Raw genomic sequence first — 25,349 nt, 5'->3', positions numbered from 1 at the left:
TGGAGGAGCAGTAAAAATGACTGTATTGAAGAGAGGGAAAGTTGTGGTCCATTTAGTTATAAAGGACCAATGGACCAAGTGGGAGGTGTTTGGCTAATCCATGGGAGGGTTCATTTGGGGGTTATTTTATTTGTTGATTGTGATTGGTTAAAAGTATGCATGAGTGGAGTGATTGGTTAGATAGAAATGGGGGCGGGCTTAATGAGTGTGTTCTGGGTGACGGGAAACGAAAGGTCAGTTATAGAGAGAGATGGGAGTTGGTAAGTTGAGCTCTGAATGATTGTGTAGTTTGTTAAATCCTTTCTGTTAGTTCGTTCACTGTTTGGTTTATATGTAACTGTTTTATATGTAACACAACTGTTTTGTGTTTTGTCAGTTTTACAATCTGTTTAATAGAGGAAGAAGGAAATCAAACCGAATTGTGTCAGATCTCATCATTTCACCCGTACTGCCGGAGCAAGCAGAAGATTCACCATTCAGCTAACTAGAGGGAGAGCTGAACACCCATGGTGTAGCAGACCTACAAGGCAGTAGTAGTAAAAAGGCAAACGAAATTAAAAAGGTTGAGGTACAAGGAAGCCATAATGGAAAAAGGAGAGCAGCTCAGAGAGGTTTCAGATCCTTGTCGGTCCCTAAACTTCTCTCTTGCCTTCACTCGTCCGGTCACAGGCCTGTGTGTGTGTGTTAGCAGCGCGCTGTCCCCTTCTACCAGTGTCTAGAGTCGACCAGTTCAGGTCGCAAACTCATTTTCTTTAAGGTCTCGTATCCCACCACCATGACGATGGCTGTGGGGATGGAGGAGATGATGCGTGCAGACAACCCCTTGGTCATCCCCCAGAAGCCTTCCTCCGCTAACAGCTGCTTGAACGTCTCGATGATGGAGGTCCTGCCTTCAACCTGCGTCAGACACAAAAACAAGGCTGTTATGCAGGGCACTGTATATTTCAAAAGGTGGTGACAGACAGTTATCTGCTGTGTGAAGATAATATGACAGGAACAGATGGGGATAACATGGCTGCAAAAACAGGCCATCTATCTAGTGCGTCTTACACTGGTTGAACCATACCTGCACTCTGGCTCTGACCACGTCCATTGGGTTGGTGACCGTGGAGGCAGTGGCAGCTGCTAGTGGTCCAGCCACGGCTTGCAAAACCAGATGAGGGCAGTTACTAGGGGCCAGATTGGAGAGCTGTTCTGTGAACACAGTGCAGAAGCCATTTGTCAGAGGTTCTTGTAGATAGCTAGCCTACATTATTACATCATATGAGCTCCAGGAAATCTGTGTAATCCCAGTAAAAACACCCCTGTAAGTTTGTCTCGACTAAATAAAGTAGACAACAAACATGCGTACCTGCGTAAAAGTGATAGAAAGGCCACCAGACTGCGCTGTTTGGGATGTAGGTTAGAAGGGAGGCGACATAGCCCCTGTAGAAGCCGCGTAACCCGTCCGCTGCAAAGATCTGAGTGATAATGTCCCTGGTTTGGCCAAACGCAAACGCCATTTTGGGCTTTCCCCCCTCTACTACATTGGGCTTGAACTTGAACCGTGTCAGGTGTTCCCCTTGCCCCTGCATCATCAGCTGCTGAGAGACCACGTCTATGGGCACTGTGATGCTCTGGGCCACCAGGGAGGCCGAGCCTCCCGCCACCAGGGACTTGACGGTGTTGCTGTTGGAATAGTTGGAGACGTACTTCCTCACCAGCTCGTAGGAAGTGATGTAGGCCTGGCCTGAGATCAAGGTGAACGTGTTGACCATGAAGCCCCGGTAGAGGCCCCGCACGCCCTCAGTGCGGAGAATCTTAAAGAAGGCATCGAAGGTGCCGTTGTAGAGGGACTTGCCCTTCTGGACCTGGAGTCGTGTGCGGATGAGGGTGGCTGGGTAAACCGTGGCCCGGATTGTCATAGTCATGAATACCCCAAAGGAGTAGAACTTCCTCTTGTCCAGGTCCTCCCATTCAATAATCTGGATGTTCCTGTTCTGCTGCATCCTGCCTCCCTGGAGCGCCCCCTCATCAGACTAGCCTCAACCTAAGGAAGAACCAAACACAACCACGATCATGTCCACAACTGTTGTTTACTCTACTAGGTAGCACAACATTTGTCACCTTGAAAGTCAATGTATTTGTTTTGAATTATTTATGACAGTCGCTGTGTTACAAAATGCTATTATCATGACAACAGTTCGCGTCGCTAGCTACCAGGGTCAGAAAACCAGGCCTGTGTGTGTTGGGTGGAGGTTATTATCTCTGTGTGTGTTGGGTGGAGGTTATTATCGGTGTGTGTGTTGGGTGGAGGTTACTATCTCTGTGTGTGTTGGGTGGAGGTTATTATCTCTGTGCGTGTTGGGTGGAGGTTACTATCTCTGTGTGTGTTGGGTGGAGGTTATTATCGGTGTGTGTGTGTGTTGGGTGGAGGTTATTATCTGTGTGTGTTGGGTGGAGGTTATTATCTCTGTGTGTGTTGGGTGGAGGTCGGTCATTATTATGTAGCTATCCATCCACCTAACCTCCCCACCCTGCAGCCAGGTCAGTCAGAACACGATGTTCCCAGCGCCGAAACTAAGTGTCAAATGCACATAATGTATGTTATGACGTTATAACGTTCAAGACACGGTAATAACAAGTCAGAACCACGTGTTTGCTGCAGTTGCCATTCATTATCTAAGGTTATTAGTTAACTAGCGACACATCGCGATTAATGACTTCCTGATGCATGTCCTCCTGAGCAAGGCTAGCTAGGCGGAACAGATAGATTTAACAGATTTTTAAACAAATAGATGTTAACTCACTGCGTTTGTACAGATGTCGAGCTACTCGGATTGCATGTTCATAGACTGGTTATCGATGTCGTGTCAGTAACAGTCCGAGTCTGACCGGTTAAAGTTCGAGTTTCTGTCGGTTAGCTGGTAGCTCGGTAACGTTCCTCTTTCTTCCCCATCAAATGTAATGCCGCCGAACCGACCAATCAGCAGCCGAGTAGACCTGACACACACTGAACCGTCCAATCAGCAGCCGAGTAGCCTGACACACACTGCAGGTTAAAGGTCGGCATTACATCCGCCTCAGAGGGTGCGTTCGTAAATTTGCTCTGAGAGCGCCGGAGCGTACACTGGGTTCGACGTCATAAAGGGACCGAGTGATTTGATTGGACGAGAGGCATTCCATGAGTGCTGGTCAGATTTCTAGAGCGATTTTACGAACGCAGCCTTCAAAGAGGACGCAACAAGGACGCGAGTCGAAAGCAGCGTGTGTCCGAATAGAAGCGCTCTGTTATAATAAACATATTCTAGCGACGGGGCTACACTGTTAACATTGTGTTTTGTTGTTAAGTACGGAAACCATGGGTGGTATTGCTGTTCGGTTTGATGACACCTGACCAGTGTTAAGTTTCATGCTGACTAATTTATTATATTTCCTGTCGCTCTGATTTTCTTTGCCCATCCCCAAAACACCCAACATAACCGAAATAACTCATGATTGAGTTGTTATTAGTGACAGAACATCTCTGTGATATTAATCATGATAATGTCACCATACTGCACTGTATTCTGCTCGTTGAGGCTGTCCTCAGAGTTGAAGGACAAGTAGAACTAGTAGAACTAGAACGATTCTAGATTGTTCTTTTGCTAATGACTTAGTGTTGATTGTATTGACATGATGATGACCCAATATATCAAACCACTGCCCAGATGATTTGCATGCCAATGTACATCCCGTCAAGATTCCAGATTATTCTCTATTACAATCGAAGGAAACCGCTGGAGCGGGAGAAGAAGATCACTGCAAAGAAAGAAAGCGAGAAAGAGGCAATGAAAGGGGGAAGAGATTCCAATGCAGGATTGAATGGGGAGGATGAATAAATAGAGATGGTACAGAACTTGTCAAACTAAATAAATAACTTTAACCTTTTAAACACTGACCTGTTTACTTTGACCTGATGACTTTTTACTCTTGCACCCGTTTAAACCCAAACCACCATACACAGACCATGGACACCGCTGACCCTAATATTCTACTTAAATAGCAATACAGAATTGTGTTTTCAGATAGCGATTACCAGAAGTACCACGGCAGCTAACACAATCTACAAACTCTTATTATTATTATGTGTGACCTGAGTGTTACGACCCAAGTACAGTATGCGACGTGCTAATCCACCCTGAAAGACAGGTGGCGCTGTTGTATTTCTAGACTTACAACACATGACAGTGTGTCAGCAACAAACTAGCTAACTACACCTATCATCAAGCTTCCTAGCTAAAGGTAAGTGGTTTATGTTTTATTAAAATAAAATACTGAAATCGCATGGTCATAAACTGGGTCAAATCCTCTGTATGATTGGTTTAAAAGGGTGTACAAAGGGTTATAATGTGTGGTGTAGCATTAGCATGTTAACCAGAGGATCCTCTTATTCTAGTCATGTTTCATGTCTGGTCTGACCAGTAGTCATATACCTGTCACTGTTACAGCAACAGTCTGGTATTATTCTATTATGGGCAACCTGCTTTTTTAAAATCTATTTGTTTTGCAGGTTTGGCTTCAGGAAAGCTGAATCATGGTAGGCATCATACAAATACCTGTTTTCACTGCTGTTTACCAATACATAGCTGGCAACTTTTATTGTTACTGCTTTTTGGGGGCACATCTAACACAACTATAACTGTCTTTTTATTCTAGTCTCGTCGATATGATTCCCGGACAACCATTTTCTCACCTGAAGGCAAGTGTTGTCTGTACCCACTCCATCATTAGTTTGCTTGCAAAGCAACACAACTGCTCTTCGTATTACTTAATTGTATTGTTGTTATTATCAGACTAAAACCCCATCTTTTTAATATTGCCTTTAAATGACTAAATAATTACATTATGATTATATAATGATTGGAGCACTTTGAGCTGCAACGTTTGCAGGAAAAGCGCTATACAAATAAAAAGTTGTTATTATTATTATTATTATTATTATTATTATTATTATTATTATTATTATTATTATTAGTGGTCTTGGAAGTCCAAAGAGCTCAGATGTGTCACTCCATCATTAATGAGATGGAGTGCTGTGGTATTGCTTCACCCGAGCCTGCGACCTAACACAACCACCTGTTAGGCGTCACTTGTCTGGAAATGTCTGTTAATGTCTGTTATCTTGAAACTCTGCAAGTGTGGTCGAGATTTGTTGTTAAAAACAATGTGTCTAACAGTTCCTGGAATTGTCCAAGACATTTTTGTTATGGAAAAGATGACATACCTTTTGAGACTCAAAATCAATATATTTGAAAAATACTGGGAAAATTTGAAAATGTGTATGAAACGTGACACCTTCTAATTTAATACCCATTCAGAATATATTACCAGTAACATGTTTATTGAAACACCTCCGGACATCTTTTTCTTTTTTTCCCCTCCCTTTTTTCTTGCTTTGTTTCTTTTCCTTTTCACTTTTTTACCCATCTGTTTAGGGGTTATGCTACGTCTCTTTACCCTTTGTTTTACTCTTTAAGATGGAGATATGATCTTCTGTCCATGTCTATGCTGAAATTCAATAAATACTCAAGTGATAAAAAAACAACAACAATATACCTAATCCCATGGTTATGATTACGATTACAGGACGCTTGTATCAGGTGGAGTATGCCATGGAGGCTATTGGTCACGCTGGAACGTGTCTTGGGATCCTAGCCAATGACGGAGTGCTGCTGGCAGCAGAGAGGCGGAACATCCACAAACTGCTGGACGAAGTCTTCTTCTCAGAGAAAATCTACAAGCTCAATGAGTGAGTCGCCCTGTCCCATACTCTTGCAATGCATCCTCCCTTTCTTAAAGTAATCACTGAACTAAAAGTGATTTGTTCAATCGAAGCAAGCGTGTCAGTCGGTTGCTTTGACCAATAAAAATCATGTCGGATAAGTGATTTATTTAGGAATGAGGAATGCATTTTAAAGGTATTCAAACAGGTCCTGAGTTTTCCCTTACCTTAGGCGAGGGGGAACATTTTTAAATGGATGATATGGGTGTATAAACAAATCTAAATGGATGATATCGGTTTATAAACAAATCTAAATGGATGATATCGGTGTATAGACAAATCTAAATGGATGATATGGGTGTATAAAGTTTAGGTTTGGAATGGAAGTTCCAAGTTTGAGTACTGTGAGACATTCAGCGACTGCACTGTAAGTTGTTATGTACTCTTATCTTAGAGACATGGCTTGCAGTGTAGCAGGAATTACCTCAGACGCTAATGTGCTGACCAATGAGCTGAGACTAATAGCACAGAGGTAAGTTTCATCCTGGTCCCTGAGTCCCACAGGCTATTTGTGTGCAGGCTATTTGTCCTAGCCCATCACTATTACACAAGATTAAAGTAATTTGCATATTACAAAGCCCTAGCCTAGTAGTTCTGAGGACCGTGAATGAAAGCACTGGTCCCTGAAAAGTGTCCATGCTCAATTGATTGAGATGTGCATGTGGTTTGTCTTTTACATAGGTATCTATTGCAGTACCAGGAGCCAATCCCCTGTGAGCAGTTGGTGACGGCACTGTGTGACATCAAGCAGGCCTACACACAGTTTGGAGGTGCGTATCCACATGGCATCATTCCGCTAAAGCAATGGACCTATCGCTAAGCCACGCCCCAAAATAGAAATTGTCCAATCATATCACAGCAAAAGTCACTACAGGCAGAAAACTCGGACAAGCAACTTGCTAATATCTGATGGTGAAAAGCTTCTAGACTAAATATTCTTGTCATCTTTAAAAAACATGTCTATTACTTGCTGTGGTAAATCAGAAATTTGCCAACTCCCGCCATTGTAAATAAATTAGTTTTTCAGATTTTATCCCTTTTTCACCCAATTTGGTAGCCAATTTAACCCAACTTAGCATCCAATTATCCCCTGCCTATTGCATAGGATCCGCCGCACGACCCCGTGGCCGGCAGTCCCAGAAGAGGCCGCCAGGCAGACTAGGCTGACTGGCTCCTTGAGCCCAGTACCGTTATTCCGGCGCCCAGGGGGCGGTGTTGCGCGACGGATCCTAGTCCAGAAATACTCCTATACCGCCCTCGGAAGCGGCCGGCCAATATGCCGCTTCCCGTGTGCCTCGGCCATATCTGGATCTGGCGAGCCGGGATACGAACCCCGGCCCCGGTGGGCAGCATGCACTAGTGGCCAGTGCGTAGACCGCTACACCACCGCGGGGCTACTCCCGCCATTGTAAGTCATTGAATGTCATTGAATGTCATTCAGTCACGGTCGGTCAGTCAGTCAAGCGTTGTTTGTTTGTCCGAGTTTTCAAAGGGGGCGTGGCTTAGCGATAGGTCCATAGATGCGCTGTGAGTGTAGAACCTGCTCTGACCACAGCTCTGGTTATATGAAACCTTTATTTTATTTTAGACATCGGAGGTCTTACTGAGACTAAGGTCTCTTCTTTAGAGGAGCCCTGTTTACAAACATGAAACTGGTTATGAATGTACAAACAGTTTGTGCAGGGTAAGATGTGCAGGGTAAGATGTCGATAGTCCTGGAGAAAATAACCACTCAATGTCTTACTTTTCTCAGAAATGAGGAAAAAAAACACAAAACAAAACCCCCAAAACAACACACAAATTTCACACATTCCATACAGTATTATATTGCAAATAAGGTTTTATTTGATGTGGTCTGTGTGTCTACAGGGAAGAGGCCGTTTGGAGTCTCTTTGTTGTACATGGGCTGGGACAAACATTATGGCTTCCAGTTGTACCAGAGTGACCCCAGTGGAAACTATGGAGGCTGGAAAGCTACCTGCATCGGCAACAACAGCGCAGTAAGTCTGCTCTCAAAATGTACCACTACTGACTGTCTGACAACTTAAGTCATTTTCTCCACTCTGGAGTTTTACAATATCATGACTAGGGTTGCAAAATTCTAAGTGACTTAAGGCCCTTGCACACCAACGCGTTTTTTACGTCCGTTAAAAAAATAAATTAGAACTCATGTTGTGTCAACCACGCTTGCACACCAATCCGTAATAATTCGTCCGTCAAAAAAAAAAACGCAACAGGTTCGATTTTCTGCGTTTTTCGCGTCCGTCAAAAGCCTTTTGAGAGTTGTTATTGACCACTCCGCCATGGTATAGACTGGGACACGTCGTCAAATTAGAACTTTAGGACAGTTGGATTAATGTTTACAGAAGTACATGTCTCAAGTATTATCTCGCGGTTAGTCGAGTGAAAGAAAAACAACATACAGATGATAATTCACACAATATAATACCACGAAAGCGTACGGCACTAAACAATAACATTCAGTTGGGCAGGATCACTAAACAATAACATTTATTTGGGCAGCATCCTACTCAAACTCAGGCAGAAGGGCAGGGTCCGGGCAGGTGCACACACTGTCACAGACTGTCAGTGCATCATACAGGTCAGGGTGCGAAATAAGGGGGAGCTCGGGGAGCTATAGCTCCCCTAGTGGTGACATGAGCTCCCCTGGAAACATGGTTTGTGAAATTTTGGGGGAGCTCTAAAATATTCCAAATTGTGACGGATTTTACCTGGTGTAATATGATTTGTAGAGGCATACAATCTATTTTGATGTTGGTATTAGGTATATAAATGATATATAATAGCCTATATAGCCTACATATAGGCCTTTATTGGCTACAACTATGCGAAGGTAACAGAGCGGGGTGCACTGACGCTGAACCCCTCATAGTGATAAGTAGGTGGACATGGTGCGTGCTGCTGAAATAGCCGACATGCGGTGTGTGGTTTAAAAAAAGTAACGCCAGCTCAGTAAATAATTCAAACTTAATGTTTACTTATAGGCTATGTGACTGCACCACACATGTGAACAGTAACAAAGCAAATGCAGTTTAATTTTATGAAAAACATTGACAACTAAAAAAAAACTGGCATCTCCCATCGGTCACTATTTGTTGGCTATCTGGTGATATGGACGTCTTTGAGTGTCTAGAAAAGCGCTATAAGTCTAATGTATTATTATTATGGACTTCACTTTAATCCGGCAGTTCTCAAGGTTTTTATGCACCAATCGATTCCTCTAGTCTTATCACATTCCTCTAGTCTTTATCACATTCATTGACGAAAAGGACGACTCGCATGTATAGGTGGAAGGGAACATTCATTGTGAGCACGGAAAATGTGAGTCTCACAACGGCTTTGCATTGATGAAACCAGGTAGGATTAACGCATAGTTCCATCCATTCCTAAATGCCCTGTTTCCACCGTCAACTTTCCTCTTTAGACCTTTGGAGAGTGACATGATGTTTCTCTTGCTAGCAGGTTAAATGTTTAGCTAACTTCACCCGGCACGCAAACAACCAATCCAATAATAATGTGACCTTGTAAGTCTGGGAGGAGGGGGGAATAATTATCACAATAAAACTATGTTAAATAATTATTAGAATAAGTTAGGCTGTGCTACATCGTCAGTCCACACATTTATTATTCAAAAATATGGAAAAGGGTGAAACTACGTTTCAACGTTGTTGAGAATCACAACACAAACTTGCTAGTCAAGCCAAAATACTGCAACGTAATGGATTGGACTGCTACCTAGTTAACTAGAACACTACTTTACATTGTTAGCAGGCTCATAAAACAAGCCGTGTTAGTTGACTAGCGATGTGTCATTGATTTTCGACAACGCGGAAATGTATTCACATTTTTCGAAAGAAAAGTCAAAGCATTAGAACGTAGAACGGAAAATCGTACGAGCGCTTTGCACACGGAAAGCCACCGGCCCCGATTTGGCCAGAATTTTTTTTTCCGTCAGGAGATTTTTTTTTTTTTTTTTTGCTTTAATCCCTTGCTTTAATCCCTGGGCTCCCCCGCACACCGTGATGTAATTCGCACACTGATACAGGTACATCATTCAGCATGGTTAGGTATAGGCTGGCTATATATAGCTGTTTCTTTTTCTATTCTACTATTCTATTCTACTTCTGCTGTCTGCGAAACCCTGGGTATGCACCCCCCTTCCCGCGTCCCTGATTGAATGCCGAATGCATTTTCTGAGATGCGGCGCTCTTGACAGGCGGAGGTTGAAGACGCGCCGCATCAGGTTGAAAAAGTTTTGATTGATTGATTGAAAACTTTATTAGAAGATTTGCAGAAGTAGGTACATGAAAGTACATATTACATACAAGGTCAACTAACAGGATAAAAACCCAAGAAAGCCACTGGCTTATTTCAAGGAACGTAAAAAAACCCAACGGACTCCGCAACGGACCGGTGTGCAAGGTCTCGGTGCGTAACGTTTTTTTCGGATGACGGATTAAAAAATACGCGTGCGTAAACGCACGCATTGGTGTGCAAAGACCTTTAGTTGCAAATGTGGAAACTTTGATGCTATGGTTGTGAATGATACTATGGTTTATTTTGCATAATGTCCCTCAAGTGTGATTAAGTCTCAATAGATCTCCAAGATGGCTGATCCAGACTGAATTAGTTCAGCGTAATCAAATTCACTATGGGTCGCCAGGCAACATGACTAGTACAGTCAATTGTATAAAATGTTTCATAAGTGATTTTAAATGGAAGAAATGAACTGTAGATGGCGCTACTGTGCTGTTGATGAGGAACCCTGAGATTGTAAAGCCGATGCTTTTCCTTTTGTCAAAATATGATGTTTCATACACTAGCTGACCACGAGTTTCCTCTGTGTCCCCTCAACCCCCCCCCCCCCCCCCTCAGGCAGCAGTGTCCATGTTGAAGCAGGATTTCAAGGAGGGCGACATGACGCTGTCGTCTGCCCTGGCGTTGGCCGTAAAAGTATTGAACAAGACCATGGACGTCAGCAAGCTGTCAGCAGAGAAAGGTGAGATTAATACAGTACACTACCTTTTGAAAAGTGACAGTTGGCCTGTGTGTGTGTGTGTGTGTATAGTGGTATCAGGTGTGCTTCTTTAACACAAGGACAGCCGTGCCTATTTCACTTTCACAACGGCGGCAGTGACTCAAAATGTAAACAGACCAAACTCTTTGAAACAGACAGAAAAGAAAAGTACAAAACAGACAGAAAAGCAAGTTATGGCAACCAAGAAGAATGCAAAAACTGATTATTTTGTGTGGACCGTCGATGAAACCCGTGCTTTATTTCTTCACTTTTTTATCCGTTTAGAGAAATCTCCGTTTATGTGCGTGAAAACGCTGTGTTCGTATGGTTGAGAGGCCCAATTGTACCCAAAAAAATTGCCTTTAGAAAAATATACATATATGTGTAGTCCAGGCCTCAAATGACCTTTGACCTTTCCAGTGGAGATCGCCACCCTGACCAGGGAAGATGGGAAGACCAAGATCAAGGTTCTGAAACAGAAGGAGGTGGAGGAGCTGATAAAACGACACGAGGCGGAGGAGGCCAAGGCAGAGAAGGACAAGAAAGAGAAAGAACAGAAGGAGAAGGAGAAGGATAAATGAACACTCCGTGTAGGTAGTCTTGAATGTTTTAGTTTCATCAACAGATGTGTTGAGAATATTAGATTTTTTAATTAAAAAAATAATGTACTGAATGTATCTGTCCTTATTTTGTCGCTGCTTTCAGTGTATTCCTGGGTTAAGTGAATGGTAAATGGACTGCACTTATATAGCGCCTTTTTTGCTGCTCCAAAGCGCTTTACAACGGCCTCTCATTCACCCATTCACACACCAATGGCGGCAAGCTGCCATGCAAGGCGCTGGCCCGGTCACTGGGAGCAATTTTGGGGTTCAGTGTCTTGCCCAAGGACACTTCGACACGTGGCCAGCCGGAGCTCGGACCGCTGATCGGCCAACCTTGTGATCATTAGACGGCAACTCTACCTCCTGCGCCACAGCCACCCCAGAATGACTGTAATATTCGATATTGAAGATCATGTTGTTTCTTCACATAATTAGGAACACATCTACATCCACCCTATTATATGTGGCCTTTCTTTCAGATTTTACTATGTTGTGACAACCACGTCCTTTCAAAGGCGCATACTGTTCTGCTGTGTCCAGAGAATTTTATAACCCACAAATAATTGGCGTGGAAAGGCTCGCAGTTTGTTTACATTGTTTCAGAATTCCAGTGTGCTTTGAATGTTATGATATGTTCCAGTGATTGTATCTTGGCTGAACAATATTCCCTCCTGTCCTTTCTCCATGTCGTTAGATGTGCCTACTGCTCTGACTTTGAATTGTCTCGTCCAAGGAATTATACACATCCGCCACTATGGGGTGCTACACCATCTAGTTGTCATTCTCAGTCACAGCCACAGTACTGTATCTATAGACATCTAGGTTCTAGTAAAATGGGGAAATATATTTGATCATATATTCATATTGTTAGAATCTTGCTGCCCCCCCCCCCCCCCCCAAAAGGATAAAGTCCTGTGATTTAGAATCACAACAGTGATAGAGAGCATGAAGCACTACAACAATACTTGTAATTAGTATGAGAAGAGCAGGGACAGAGAGAGGCCATGTCCTAAGGTCCTTTCCTCATCTCTCCTGTGTACCAATCACCAACCTGACCAGACTTGACAGGTGAGAACAACAAGAACACTAAGGAATGGAAGATAAGCTTACGCAAGAGTATTGGCTTACGTAATGCACAGTATTGTCAACCTAAAATGTTTTGATAGGTTTGAGCCAGTACAGCAGTTCAGATGATTGGACTAAACACCACTCTAATCTGCTTTTACAGGAAAAAGCCCCTTTACTGAAACTGATCTCAAGCCTCACCAAGCCATGAGCTCTTATCAAGAAATGATAAGGCTGCAATGTAGTTGGCAGATACTCCTTATACAGTACTTGTTGGGAACAACACATGATGGTGTGGAAACCAGTGTCACCCCGCCCACTCTTTGGAGTCTGATACTTGCAATATCACACGAGGGGGAGTGCTGTTATACCGAATATCAGCACGGCTGTGATTCGGTCGTAGGTACGAGGCCGCGTGCAGCGTGCTGATATTCAGTATAACAGCACGACCTCAAGTGTGATATTGCTTTTATACAACAGTTCTACAGCGCCATTTATTAGTTAACAGTAATAAGCGACAACAAATAATGATTTGTATAAATAATTTAATCATTTATTTTGGCTCTGCCAACAAAAAATAGTTCCGCAACTGAACTTCAACTGGACTGTTGCCTAGTAACCTGAACACAAACATGTAGTCTAATTAACGGTCATTTAGTAGAACACCTATGCGGAGTGATACACATAGTTAAAAGTCCCAGTGCTGTTATACTGTATATCGGCACTCATGGAATGCCTCTTGTCCAATCAAATTACTTAGTCGGAACTAACTGTTGTATAATTAGAGTATGATATGTATGGCACAGGCTCCTGTGCATCTCAAGAGGTCCTCTGATGTCTTCATATACTGTATCACTTCCTCTCTTCTTGCCAAGATTTAAAGTTCTCTCTTAGAATGAGCTCAGTGTTATATAGACAGCAGCATTCATTAATATTACTGCCGCCCTTTCTTGTCATATTTTTTTAAATTTATTGTTTATAATCAGTATTTTATTGAATTTTTCATATTGTCACATTTGGTCAACACATTTCTCGAACCACACAACTTTTGTATAAAATGATAACAATATCACAAGGACAAAATATAAAATATAAAATAAAAACAAGTTAAAAAAGCACCCATAGATCACCAAAAGAGACCAGTGTTTAAATACAATGTGGTAGGCATGTAATTGGTCTTCCATTTGTGGAAGGGACACATTCGTAGGTGGTGAGGGAAATGGTGTTATCCCAGTCTCAGGGTTTTTTTATACACATGGTATGTTATCTATACCCACCCAGAGCTCTGCCACTTAACAAACTGACAGGTCAGTCTAGTACACCTTCGATTAAGTCTTTCCTTATCCTTGGCATTCATATCGTCTACGTGAGAGTGCCTTTGAGTTCTTCTTTCGCCACTGGATGGCGCTGTCTCATCATAACCATCTTAGAACAATCCGTTGCACTTCGTCGTGGAGAAGGGTGAAAAACTGAAACATAAGGAGCAACAAAGACAATGATTATCTAAGCTGTGTCTGTTTCTTACATTAGCACATATTGAGACTCTCACACCCAGCGTAACGAACTAGGGTATGATTTGTGATGGCTCTATTATTATACATGAATAGGTGAATTGAGACTGTTTCAGGGATGTGCACAGGGTGCCGCAAATGGGGTGAGAAACCTGCCCCTTTGATCTGCCCTCCTGGAAGTTGGCATCTAATTTTTTGGCATCTCAGCACATCACCCGTGTGCCCTTTTTGGGAGAAAAAGCACCTGCCCTTCCATAAGTCTGTGCATGTCCTTGGTTAGTTTATTCATTGGTGTATATGTGGACTTTAAGGCATTATAATGGTATATTATATGATATGGTTCCAATATTATAGGATGGGCAATGTCATAGTCAGAGAAAGTTGGATCGATTTGTATATAAACAAAGGGGAAAGTAGACAATGTTAAGGACAGTTGCAACCCCTATCTACAAAATCCCAGTTTAACCCCATGTATGTTCTACTGTATACTATAATTCCTTCTGAGGGTAGGTGTAAACGTGTAGTAATGTATCCTATTCCATAGGCTGTAATTAAGGTTCAATCATATCCTAGTTGTTCATGGTTAGTTGAGTAGGTCTCAAACTTCTGTGCCCCAGTAATGAGTCAGACAGCAGGTGGTGTCTCTCTGACAGTGACCAGGCCTCTGAAGACTGGGGCTATCAGTGTGTGGTCAGTAATGGAGGCTGGATTGCAGACTACCAGTTTAGTCTGGATTGATACCAGCTGTTGTGGTTAACACACATGAAGACACATGAAGACACCGGCCAAAAGGCCACCACCATGCTAACGTATGTTAGCATGGCTTCTCGTTCCATAACGCTTTTATACAACGGTTACCACATTTATCTATCAATATTTCACAAAAGAAAGACAAGACAAACTTTTAATTAATGTAGTTTAATGGAACTATGTTTTATTGTAAGTGTATTCATCCGCTGAATGGTTAGTTGTTTATTGGTTGCTAAGCAACGGTAATAATGTAACTTTGATAACGGTCATATATACAAACACGGAGTAATATGAAAAGATGTGTCAACATTCCATTTAGCCGTGCGTATATAACATGGATATCGGCACGGCTGGAACGCAAACTGACCAATAGAGACAACGGACCGGATCTATCCGTTGTATAATAGGATCTAATGAGGGGTCGGACTGTGCCTACCATATCCCAATTCATATATAAGTTCCCACATAACATACAATGATGTTGATTCACTAAACCATGATTTCCCTCAAATCATTTTTTTGAAGGGAGATACAATGAGAGGGAGCTGTCTTTACACTTTACTTTGTGGTATTCAAACACTATGGTATTCTTGTGGTATTCAAACACTATGGTATTCCTGGTTATGTCAACAGTATTTATTCGTTGTAAGGGTAGCAGAAATAAGGTCATTGCTGTTAGCATGAGCTGTTGTTGTGTTGACTCCACGGTCCAGGCCTCGCTAAGAGTGGGAGGGTCTGGGCAGCTGCCGCAGTCGAGGAGGTGCCCCCTTGGCCTCCCACCCTGAAAAGGGGGAGCAGAGGGAGAGAAAGAAAGAGATAGCAAAAGGGGACCGAATCCCATCGACTGTGGCGAAAGAATCCCAGAGAAGGTGAAACCTTTAGAAGCAAAAGAAATACAGTTGAGAAAGGTGGGCATTGCTTCACCACCATGATGAAACAGACAGACAGAAAGAGAAGAAGGGATAGAGAGAGGGGGGATGAAGCAGAGAGAGAGAGAGAGAGAGAGGAGAGCTGGGTAATCTGTAACAGTGTAAACACTGGCCCAGAAAGGCACTGGAATGTCTCTGCTGTGGGAGCTGGAGGACGAGGTCACAGGGAGGCCAAGGCAGGTGGTATACATCAGCGCCAGAGCTGTCTCCCTGCACTAACTTATCCAAACAAGACACAGGCGTTACACTAGCTCTGCTAGCATGAGAGGAGGAGGAGGAGGAGGAGGAGGAGGAGTAAGAGGGAAAAAAAGAGCAGAGGGAGATAGGAGAGTAGGGCCCGTATCAGGGGGAGTCCTGTCCTTCTTTCTGCTCTGTCGTCTCTTCCCTCTATCTTTCTCTCCTCCTCCTCCCATCCTCGAGGGAGAAAACAACAGTTAGCTTTTGAGGCTAACCATGAGAGGAGACTGTTGCCATTCCAGAGGCCGTGATCCTGATCCCTGCACTGATCTGGAGAGCTGTGTCCACAAATCACTGACGGCAGGTCAGAGACGCTTCACTCTCTGTAGGAGTCCACATGAGACACACACTGGCCAAGGGTTGAGGAACATGGCACGCTTGTCAATACATACCTACACACATTTCCCTTTATATATTTCCTTCTACTGAGACCCTGAGATCAAGAGTAAGGTCCTACTGTATATATAGAAATTATAGTGGTTATTTATAAGATGCAATAGTCATGGTAAATGCAACTTTTTTTCAGACTTAAAATGTATACATACTGGACAGAGCATATATATTGGGCCAGTTGCACAGACAAGGCTTAAGCCTAGTCCTGGACTAAATCACACTTTCAATGTAAAATCTCCATTGAAGATGCTTTTCAGTCTAGGATTAGTCTTAAACCATGTCTGTGAAATCAGCCCATAGTTTCTCATATTTGTGTGAGTCATTCATTTGTGGCGGCAATTTGGTATGCAAACAATAACCTTAAATTGCTGTATGGTAAGCCAGAGCAGCTTTCAGCAAATTAAACAAACTGTTTAACTAACTACTCGTCACATCTCTGAAGTAACCTTTAAAGTCTGTTTCGGTTCTCATACAGTATTACGTCAAACAGTCTTCCATTACAGGAGCATGACAACTACAGTTTCTTCTATAGGTCTCCCCGGACCAGTAACACAATGCTACCGACTCCCCACGTAGAGAAACAAGGCTGTGTCCCAGAAAAATAAAGATGTGTCCAGTCTACAGGAAGTGCTTGTTGACACAGGGACGCAATAACAGACACACAGTATCAGATGACAAAGTTATTTTCTAAATCCTCCAATGAATGAATAACAATATATGCCATTTAGCTATACTGTTTCATGGATTGGATAACAAGATAAAGCCCCCCCCTCGTGCATGCAGTCTTGTCTATAGGTCCTAAACTAACTGAGAGTCATGAATTATGAAAAAAAAAAAAAAACTCAAATTCATGAGTGTAATTTTGGTAGAATTAAAGGTACCCTGTGGGATGTGATTACGATGGTGTTTACATCACAGACATCCATGTTTTGACTCACCATAGGATCGCCATAAATGGATGTATGATTCTCGTTGGAGTGAAAAGTAATTATGAGCCCCCAAAACATGACCTAGTATGGAGATGTATTACCCTATTGTTTCTGTTGGCAGTGGATGACAGGTTGCATTGTATGGTAGAGTTTCCCTTGTACGACCATGAGAGGATGAAGAGAGGTACTCTGTTCTTGTCTTGTTTTGCTAGGGCAGGAAATTGGACCAAATGGTTATTGAACTGTCTATGAGTAATGTTAAGTTTGTTTTTAAGAATGGGCTAGTCGTAAATCATCATCTATTAGGGTAGAGCAATACTAGCTATTCTTCTATTTTGACATCAATCGCCGATTATGATCGTTTTGGCAATATTGCTAATTACTATTTTCCATTAGAGGTTAGGGTTAGGGTCTTTATAAGTTGTCGAAGTATTTTAAGGTCTCGCTCATGTTATTAGAAAAAGGAAAACTATGCACGTCCAATAATCAAGGGCTGAAAATAGGCAAGAAAATAAGAAGAAATGAAAGTCATGTCTGTCACTCTGTAATGTTTGCCGTCTCATCACTCATTATATTGTCTAACATGATCAAATGTTCTTGCTTGGGCACCTGTCTGTTTCTGCTCCAGCAAACCTGACAATGGTGTAGCTTCATTGGAGCAGAATACTCAGTTAATAATTCAGTTACTGGAGCAAGTCTAGAATAGTTTCCTTTGCTGTTCAATGCACTGTACTTTTTAACTTCTGCCAAATCATGAGATAGTTATCAGATAGTTTTTAAATAGTAATTACACAGTTGGTATACATAACTCAATAGAAGGCTTATTGTCCAAAGGCTAATGAAAACATTTAATTTAAGCTAAGGTTACTTTGTATACACAAGAATAACACTCCCACTTCACAACTCTCTAGCAAGCAGTTCCCAAACGTGGCCCCTTGACACCATTGAGAAGAATCACAACCACCCCTCTCCTTACTCAAGAACAACGCAGAGAACACTACTGACCAGCTAACTGATGGAGGATTTCGGAATGAGTTCAAATTTGGTTAAGGTTAAAGTTACAGTGGCCTGGGGTGGTCCAGTGGTCTAGCACCGCGGTCTACAGTGCACACATATGCCCATGTCGGCATGGGTTCGAATCCGGCCCATGCCCTGCTGACATGCCCTCTCTCTCTCCCTTCTTCTCCTTACTTTCCTGTCTGTCTTCACTGTATCTGTCCAATAAAACATGAGTGGGACTGCCCCACTCTGAAAAAATAACCTTTAAAAAAAAAAAAAAATTAAGTTACGGTTACACTGTTATAAAACAGGGTTCTAAAAGGGTTCTTGGTGGAGGAGTAGGGTTCTACTTAGAACTCTTTTGATTTTTGCGGGGATTAAAAGGGTTCTATAGTAGTACAACCCTTTTTGCAAGTAATGATTCTTCCAGGTTTCGATGTAAGCCAAAGGGGTTCCACAGAACCCCATTGATCTGAATACCACAACCTTTTTTCTGTTGTAAATTATTCTTTGTCTTTGTTTTAGATATGGCATCAGTGGTGGTGTTGACTCAGTGTTAAACTTTAAAGGGCTAATCCAGGGTTGATGCAACTCCGCCCACTGCTAGAGTTGCAGAAGGTAAACATTTCATCATAAAACATCTTAATTGCATCGCCTAAACAGGACAAACGTAAACATTACTGTTTACACAGCCATTTTGTTTCCTCCAAGTGTATTCTACTGTGTGTTGGTGCAGCCACTCCTCTTCCTGTAGGGGATTAAACCATCATAAAAGTGTTCTTCAAAGCACCAAAAAGGGTTCCCGCCCACAGGGACAAATAGATAACCCTTTTTGGGAGAGTTTTAGGGTTGGGCTTAAGGGTTTTGGTTACCAGACCCAAACTGAAAGAATGGACAGATTTCATGTGGTCAGAAACCACAGCTCATAAGCTGAGATGTTATCTAGACTGTCAGGGAACAAACCAAAGTGTGATAATGCCTGGGTGGATTTACTCTGGTGCATTTCTTAAGAGCTGGGTGACGGGGTGTGTGGATGACTAATGAATGCTGTCTTCAATGTTGTATGTTGTTGTATCTTGTTTTTGTTGATGGTTGAAGTGACAATGGGCCTATCCCTAAGCCACGGCCCCTTTGAAAACTCGGACAAACCAACAACGCTTCACTGACAGTTACTGACTGACCGACCGTGACTGAATGACATTCAATGACTTACAATGGCGGGAGTTGGCAAATTTCTGACAGCAAGTAATCACCATCAGATTAGCGAGTTGTTTGTCAGAGTTTTGACTTTTGCTGTGATATGATTGGACAATTTCTATTTTGGGGTGTAGCTTAGCGATAGGTCCATTCAACAACAAATATGATTAATAAGCAGCTCCTATGTCATGGTAAGCAAACACTGAAGGAGTTGGTGTCTACAGCTATGTATGCCCCAAATTCACTGCACCAGTATGGGCTGCGCTGAATGAAGACACCTTTTCATGCTACTGTACAGCAGGTGTTCCTTGCGGCAGCCTTCAGTTCTGACTCCTTACAGTCTCTTTCACCTTGAACTGTCCAACTTACAGCTGCCTGGTCTGGCAGGGGCCCGTGGCTATCAATGGGGCTTTTGTTCTCCGTTCATCACGTCTTCTTTATAAACATTCAGATCTATATTATCTATATTCTATATTCACACACCGGCAAGTAAAGTAGCAGTCATTTGAAGTAGTTTAGCCTTATTACGGTACTGTTGATCATTTAATATGTTGATCCAATAGCATCTTGAGCAGCGCTCGAGCGACTGAAACGGAGCTAGATTAGCTCGCTCCAGTTCACCGGCCTCTCTCTCCTGCACGCATGTACAGTATGCCAGCCATCACGCACGTTACCGTGTATCTGGGACATGTCAGCATCCAAGTCTAGTCTGGAAAGTTCTTGACGGAGTCACACTACTTTGGACCACACCCATATTCATTGTCTGGACTATCTCCTCTTCCACCCCCCCCTCCCCCCCATTAACCCCCCCCCCCAGAAACTCTTCCGTTACATTTTTGATAAGAAACGGGCACCGCGCTTAGCACAGTGTGTGGCACCTGAATAATGCAAAGGTCAGCATCCTCTTATGGGCAAAAGTAGAGTTTGGTTGAGTTGTCAGAGTGAACGCGCCACGACAGGCCAGTGCAAGGGGGGAAGGTGGGTATGAAATATTCATCCTGCTAAGTAAGCCTCAGCTGCAGTGGAGCTGACGGGAGGTGACAGAGGGGGCGGGGGTGGGGAGGCAGAGGGGAGGGGGGCAGGGGGGTGTAATGTGCCAATTCAACGGGCGCCCCTGGGTAATGCACTTCACTTTGCCTCTGGAATGTTCCCTACTCCTACTTACCCTCCCCATAACTACCCCCCCCCCCGCCCCTACCTCCCCCCACTGCTGCCCTTAAACCTCCACCTGCTCTGTTGAAACTCCCTCTGTAAATAAAACTCCCTTTCCAAACTTCAGGTTAACTTATGTGGAATACCAGTCGACCGACCACCAATGCCATGTTTTACTTTGGAGAGTGTTAGGATGGGCTTGTTCCGTCCAAGTTTCGTTCATGTGTTGTTGTTTTTTATTTTACTTCTAAGACATATTTTAAACTAGCATCAGCGTTATTTAGCTATGTTTATTTCCTGCCAACTAATATAATACGCTGTGATGGCCTCGCTCTAATTGGATCTTGGCAATGCACTGACTGCCTGACAAGAGGCCTCCTCCCACCCTCTGTGTCAGCAACACAAACTAGTTTGTACTGTATCATTCTACAGTGGAATTGAAAGGACACATTGTTTTACACCTTTTACATTGGGACTCTTACTGTACAAATGTACTGTTTTCAAAATGGCTCCTCTATGGTTCACTTCCTGTGCACACCGTGTCCCATAATCCCACATCTTTCCCCTATTCTCCCAGTCTAAAGAGAATCCCAGAGGAATCCGGCACCAATGAACCAGTCTCCTAGCCAGGTTTAATATTTGATGAGATTAGTTCTGCTCACTGGGTTCTGTGGTGTTAGTTCTGCTGAGTGGTTCAGGGCCCTAAATGGAGATACTAAAAATTCAGGGTTCTTTTGTGACGGAAACAGCTCAAGTACATTATCCCCATTTAATGACATCTTAAAGTCTTTATGTTTCCCAAATAGTAACCGCATGGTGACAATCCTAGATAATATTGATCTTAGCAGTAAACAGAGTTCGAGAGCCATTTATAGCTCGAGGAGTGGAGGATGTTTTGTACTTCCTCATATGACATCCAGATTTTGGAGGACAAAATCATATTTCATAATTTGTCCATCCTTGAATCGTGTCAGATTTGCCATGTTGACGTATTGGTAACACATCTAAGCTAAGTAAGCTGCTGTCAAATTGTAACATTGTAACAAAGTGGATAAAAACCAAATCCCATCCTGTATGCCGTGAACACAGATTTCAAGATGACTTTAGTGGCAGAAGAGGAGAATGTTTATTTGGAGTAGATTGATGTACTCCCTCTAGTGTGAGACAGGACCGTGTCCGGTCACTATGAGGCTCTCTTGTTATTCCATTCGTCAAGAGCGTGGCTGGTTTCTGTGAAATAGAGAGCAGGAGGTTTAGAGTTAATCAGATGTTTGGGTTTGGGTTCTTTTGATTTATGTCCTATGACACAACACCAACACTAACACAGGACACTCAGTACTCTACACTTTCAAAAGAGCAGGGTTTAAGAGCTTTTAAATGTAATATGGCACTAGTCACTACTCGTAAAAAGCCTCTCTGCAGGACTGCATAAACAAATTGAAGGAAGAGGAGGAACAGAGATGTTCAGGTATGATGATAGTTATCTTGGTTGACTAACCTGTGTATTGTCATATTGTCTGTGAAGTAGAGGCACTGCCTCTCACTGACCTCTAAAATCTAACAAACAAAACAGATTAGTTAATGCCAACCTTTCAAAGACGAATTGTTTCAACATTTGTTCACAAGAAATTATGTTTCGGTTCAAGCTGGCCCAGTTCTTGTTATATACTGTCGCGAAACTTTACACAAGTAGATCCTAAAAGAGAGGGCCAACACAAGTGTGTGAAGATGTAGACTGTTCTGTGAAATAACACATTTAATTAGCTATAAATCTAACCCTAAGACACTGATCTGTGTGTTCCTTTTTGTTGTTGGCTGATCGGCTTTTCTTCTTTTTCTTCTCTTTTTTTTCTTTCTGTAGGCCGACAGTGTCCTTGAGTTTGAGAAAGCCGCTTTGAAATACATTTTATTATTATTATTATTATTATTATTATTATTATTATTATTATTATTATTATTATTATTATTATCTACAGGGGAGTGATTAGACTTACTTGAGAAAACAAAATTAGTTTGGGAAAGGGGAAATATCTTTGCCCATGGGCCACATGACAACACATCCCAGAGAGACAGCCCTACATGGTCTGGGAACCAGCTCCCTCCGGGACACATAGATGGCAATCGCATTGATAAGATAATTTACCTCCTGTCTCTTTTACACGACAGGGCAGGAACGATGCCAGCACAAACACTCTGATAATCGAATAAGTGGAGGTCGTCATGGCTACTACCAAAACACAACTGATTTGAACTGAACTGTGGTTGGTCCCTTTGAGAAATGGGACCTTCATTTGCCAGGTATCACTATGCAGTGTCCTGTGCAGTTGTGTAGCCTATGTTCAGTAGTTATTGTTGCCGTAAAAGTTCATAGACAAGTAAAGTCGACTTCATCCAATTCTATGGACTTTCTGCCCCTTTAGAATCCTTGGGGAATGTTTTTCCCGGTCTGAGGGAGTTTCAATCGCAGGGCTGGTGTGATTGTTATCGAAAGGCCTTCCTGTCTTTGAAATTCCAGTTCAGTCCTGATGGTTGCACGGGCCGATGCTCACTTTTTTTCACAAACACGATGACATCACACCGCAGTGGACCCTCATTAGGGGGCTCCGAATGAGCCAGAGGCCCATCAAAAGTTTTCCACTGTGTACGTTGATGTTCTCTCCCTTAGACGCTGGAGAGATTAATGTAAATCAGGGGCGTTATTTGTGTTTTGCAGATTACTGGAAGTTGAGAGGGATCACCGAAGATAAACTCAATGCCTATGAATTTGAGGGAGGCCACAGAGACATGATTATAATCCACTCTTGCGTTTTTTTTGTATTATTGTAAATTATATTGTTGTCAAGTGTTGGTCTAATGGTCTAATCAATTATCATACAGTATTATGACTGTATATGAGACATCTCGTCTTTGTCTTGCTCCCCTAAGTCAATACCAAGGCTTTATCTCGGTTGGCTAACACAGTCTGAAAGCATGTAGGAGACCCGTGTTTGATCTCCTTCAGTCACAATGAGATCCAGTGCTGCCAGGTCATCAGGTGGGTTAGTGCTTTAGCCACCTCCTCTGTTGTGTGTGTTGCTTTGCCAAACATGTACCTACGACAATGAAAACTTCACAATGGAACTGGATAAACCAAACAGATTTTTCAACCAGGCTAGATCCAGTTAATAGGCTATTTCTGGTTTATGTTCCAGAGACCAATAATAACTCAATAGCTTTTTTTCTTAACTTCTCTGCCCCCAATCCCGCCCCCCCCCCCTTTCTCTCTCTCTTTTCTGGGAATATGTTGTCCTTTAGTTTTTAGCAGAATCCTCTGTGTCCATGTTCCATATACAGGAAGTGGAGAGCTGCAGAATGGATGATGAAAATTGTTTTCACTGAAAAAGTATTTGTTTTGTTGATACTAGAGAAACGCCCTCGAGCTTGGTCTAAATGGTTTAAACTGAAGGTCCAGTGTCAGATCCCCAATACTAATTTACAGAATGTACTATTATATCATTTGTTATTTAGCTTATCCTTTCCCATTTTTGTCCACTGTTTTCATGAGAACTCCCCCTATTTTTAGCCATCCCAGTGGATAGATCATTGGCATTTCCTGTGTTCTTGGGATTTTCCAAAGATTATAAAAGCTTGAGAAAGATGGTTCAATAATATTCCATCACATTATCAAAGAATAATGTCAATTATGTTTCCTAGTATTGCTATATCAAGCTTCTCAGAACACTGTGTCTGTAATCAAAATCATGACATGTACTCTACAGTAGCAGCTGTGATCTAGATACACTTATGTGGCTGTAGCTGTCTGTTTCAGATTATCTACGAACCGAATAGAGGAAGGATAGATAGATCCTATGTGAAATATGTGAGGGATTTCTTTTTGAGTTTCTTTTTTGTACGCTACATATTCAGATACACTCACAGTGGTCTTCCGGAATCTGATACTGTTGCTTAGGGGGGAGTTGAGGATAAAGCTTAGATTGTGACAAAACCCGCTTGCCATATTTCAACTGAAAGTTATTGTATAATGTTCTGTATAAAACAATAAACACTGTTTATCGTGGCAGTGGCTTTGTTGTCATTGGGGAAAACACAACAAGCCTGAGCTTGAGAAGGGGTGTGGAGGCAATGACCTGAAGTTACATTCACTTAGTGGATGTTTGTGTGTCCTAAGATGTGAGCAACAACAAAATGTCAAAGATCATTGGAATCACTCAACTGTGACGTGGACCTGCCTTGGCTGGCCATGGTATCGATGGGGAAGCCAAACAATACTACCATTGTTTGATCTCAAATGTTAGCCTTGTGATAGATGATAGCATGTAAGACATTTCATAACAGCAAATCACCATTTAACACTCTTTTAGAACATCCCTCTTCTTATCTTGGCAGGGGAGAGCTCCAAACTAAAATGAGAGGTTGTTTAAGGGATTGAACTGTTCTCAGTCTATATTAACCACTTGTCGTAACTGAAGGAATAATTACAAATATAATAAAAAATGCAGGCTGTAGTGGGCTAAGAGATGATATCATTGGTCAAGGTTAGACAGTTAACCCTTGTTGGGTGTTATCTGCTTTGGGAGCTGCCATCACTGAGGAGACCCGGTGCTGTCAATCAATCTCACAAATGAACAGACAGAGAGTGACCTAAGAATCTACAGATTATGGCTCAACATCTCAATAGTTTAGTATTCTTCCTCTCCTTGACCCCTTTCCCTTCATTGTTAGACTTAATTTGACCTCCAAGCCC

The 25,349-nt window shown here is 42.5% G+C and overlaps 2 protein-coding genes across 2 annotated transcripts; one reads left to right on the top strand and one right to left on the bottom strand.

Annotated features, from left to right (window-relative positions):
• Positions 1-705: 705 nt before the first annotated feature.
• slc25a44b (solute carrier family 25 member 44b) lies at positions 706-1,988 on the bottom strand (the record flags this gene model as incomplete). Its single annotated transcript, XM_080532816.1, has 3 exons — positions 706-897; positions 1,067-1,194; positions 1,352-1,988. The coding sequence occupies 3 exons, from the start codon at positions 1,986-1,988 to the stop codon at positions 706-708; spliced, it is 957 nt and encodes a 318-aa protein (XP_080388942.1).
• A 2,704-nt stretch (positions 1,989-4,692) lies between these two features.
• Positions 4,693-11,475, top strand: LOC308158695 (proteasome subunit alpha type-4-like). The gene is made up of 7 exons (XM_080532386.1): positions 4,693-4,720; positions 5,608-5,770; positions 6,198-6,275; positions 6,485-6,573; positions 7,673-7,803; positions 10,700-10,823; positions 11,262-11,475. The coding sequence occupies exons 2-7, from the start codon at positions 5,634-5,636 to the stop codon at positions 11,420-11,422; spliced, it is 720 nt and encodes a 239-aa protein (XP_080388512.1). The 5' UTR covers positions 4,693-4,720; positions 5,608-5,633; the 3' UTR covers positions 11,423-11,475.
• Positions 11,476-25,349: the final 13,874 nt, after the last annotated feature.

The sequence above is a fragment of the Nansenia antarctica genome (assembly GCF_963989245.1).
Source record: "Nansenia antarctica genome assembly, chromosome: 5".
Taxonomy (NCBI): domain Eukaryota; kingdom Metazoa; phylum Chordata; class Actinopteri; order Argentiniformes; family Microstomatidae; genus Nansenia; species Nansenia antarctica.
Note: the sequence above shows the minus strand (reverse complement) of the source record. Positions and strands in the feature narration are given on the sequence as shown.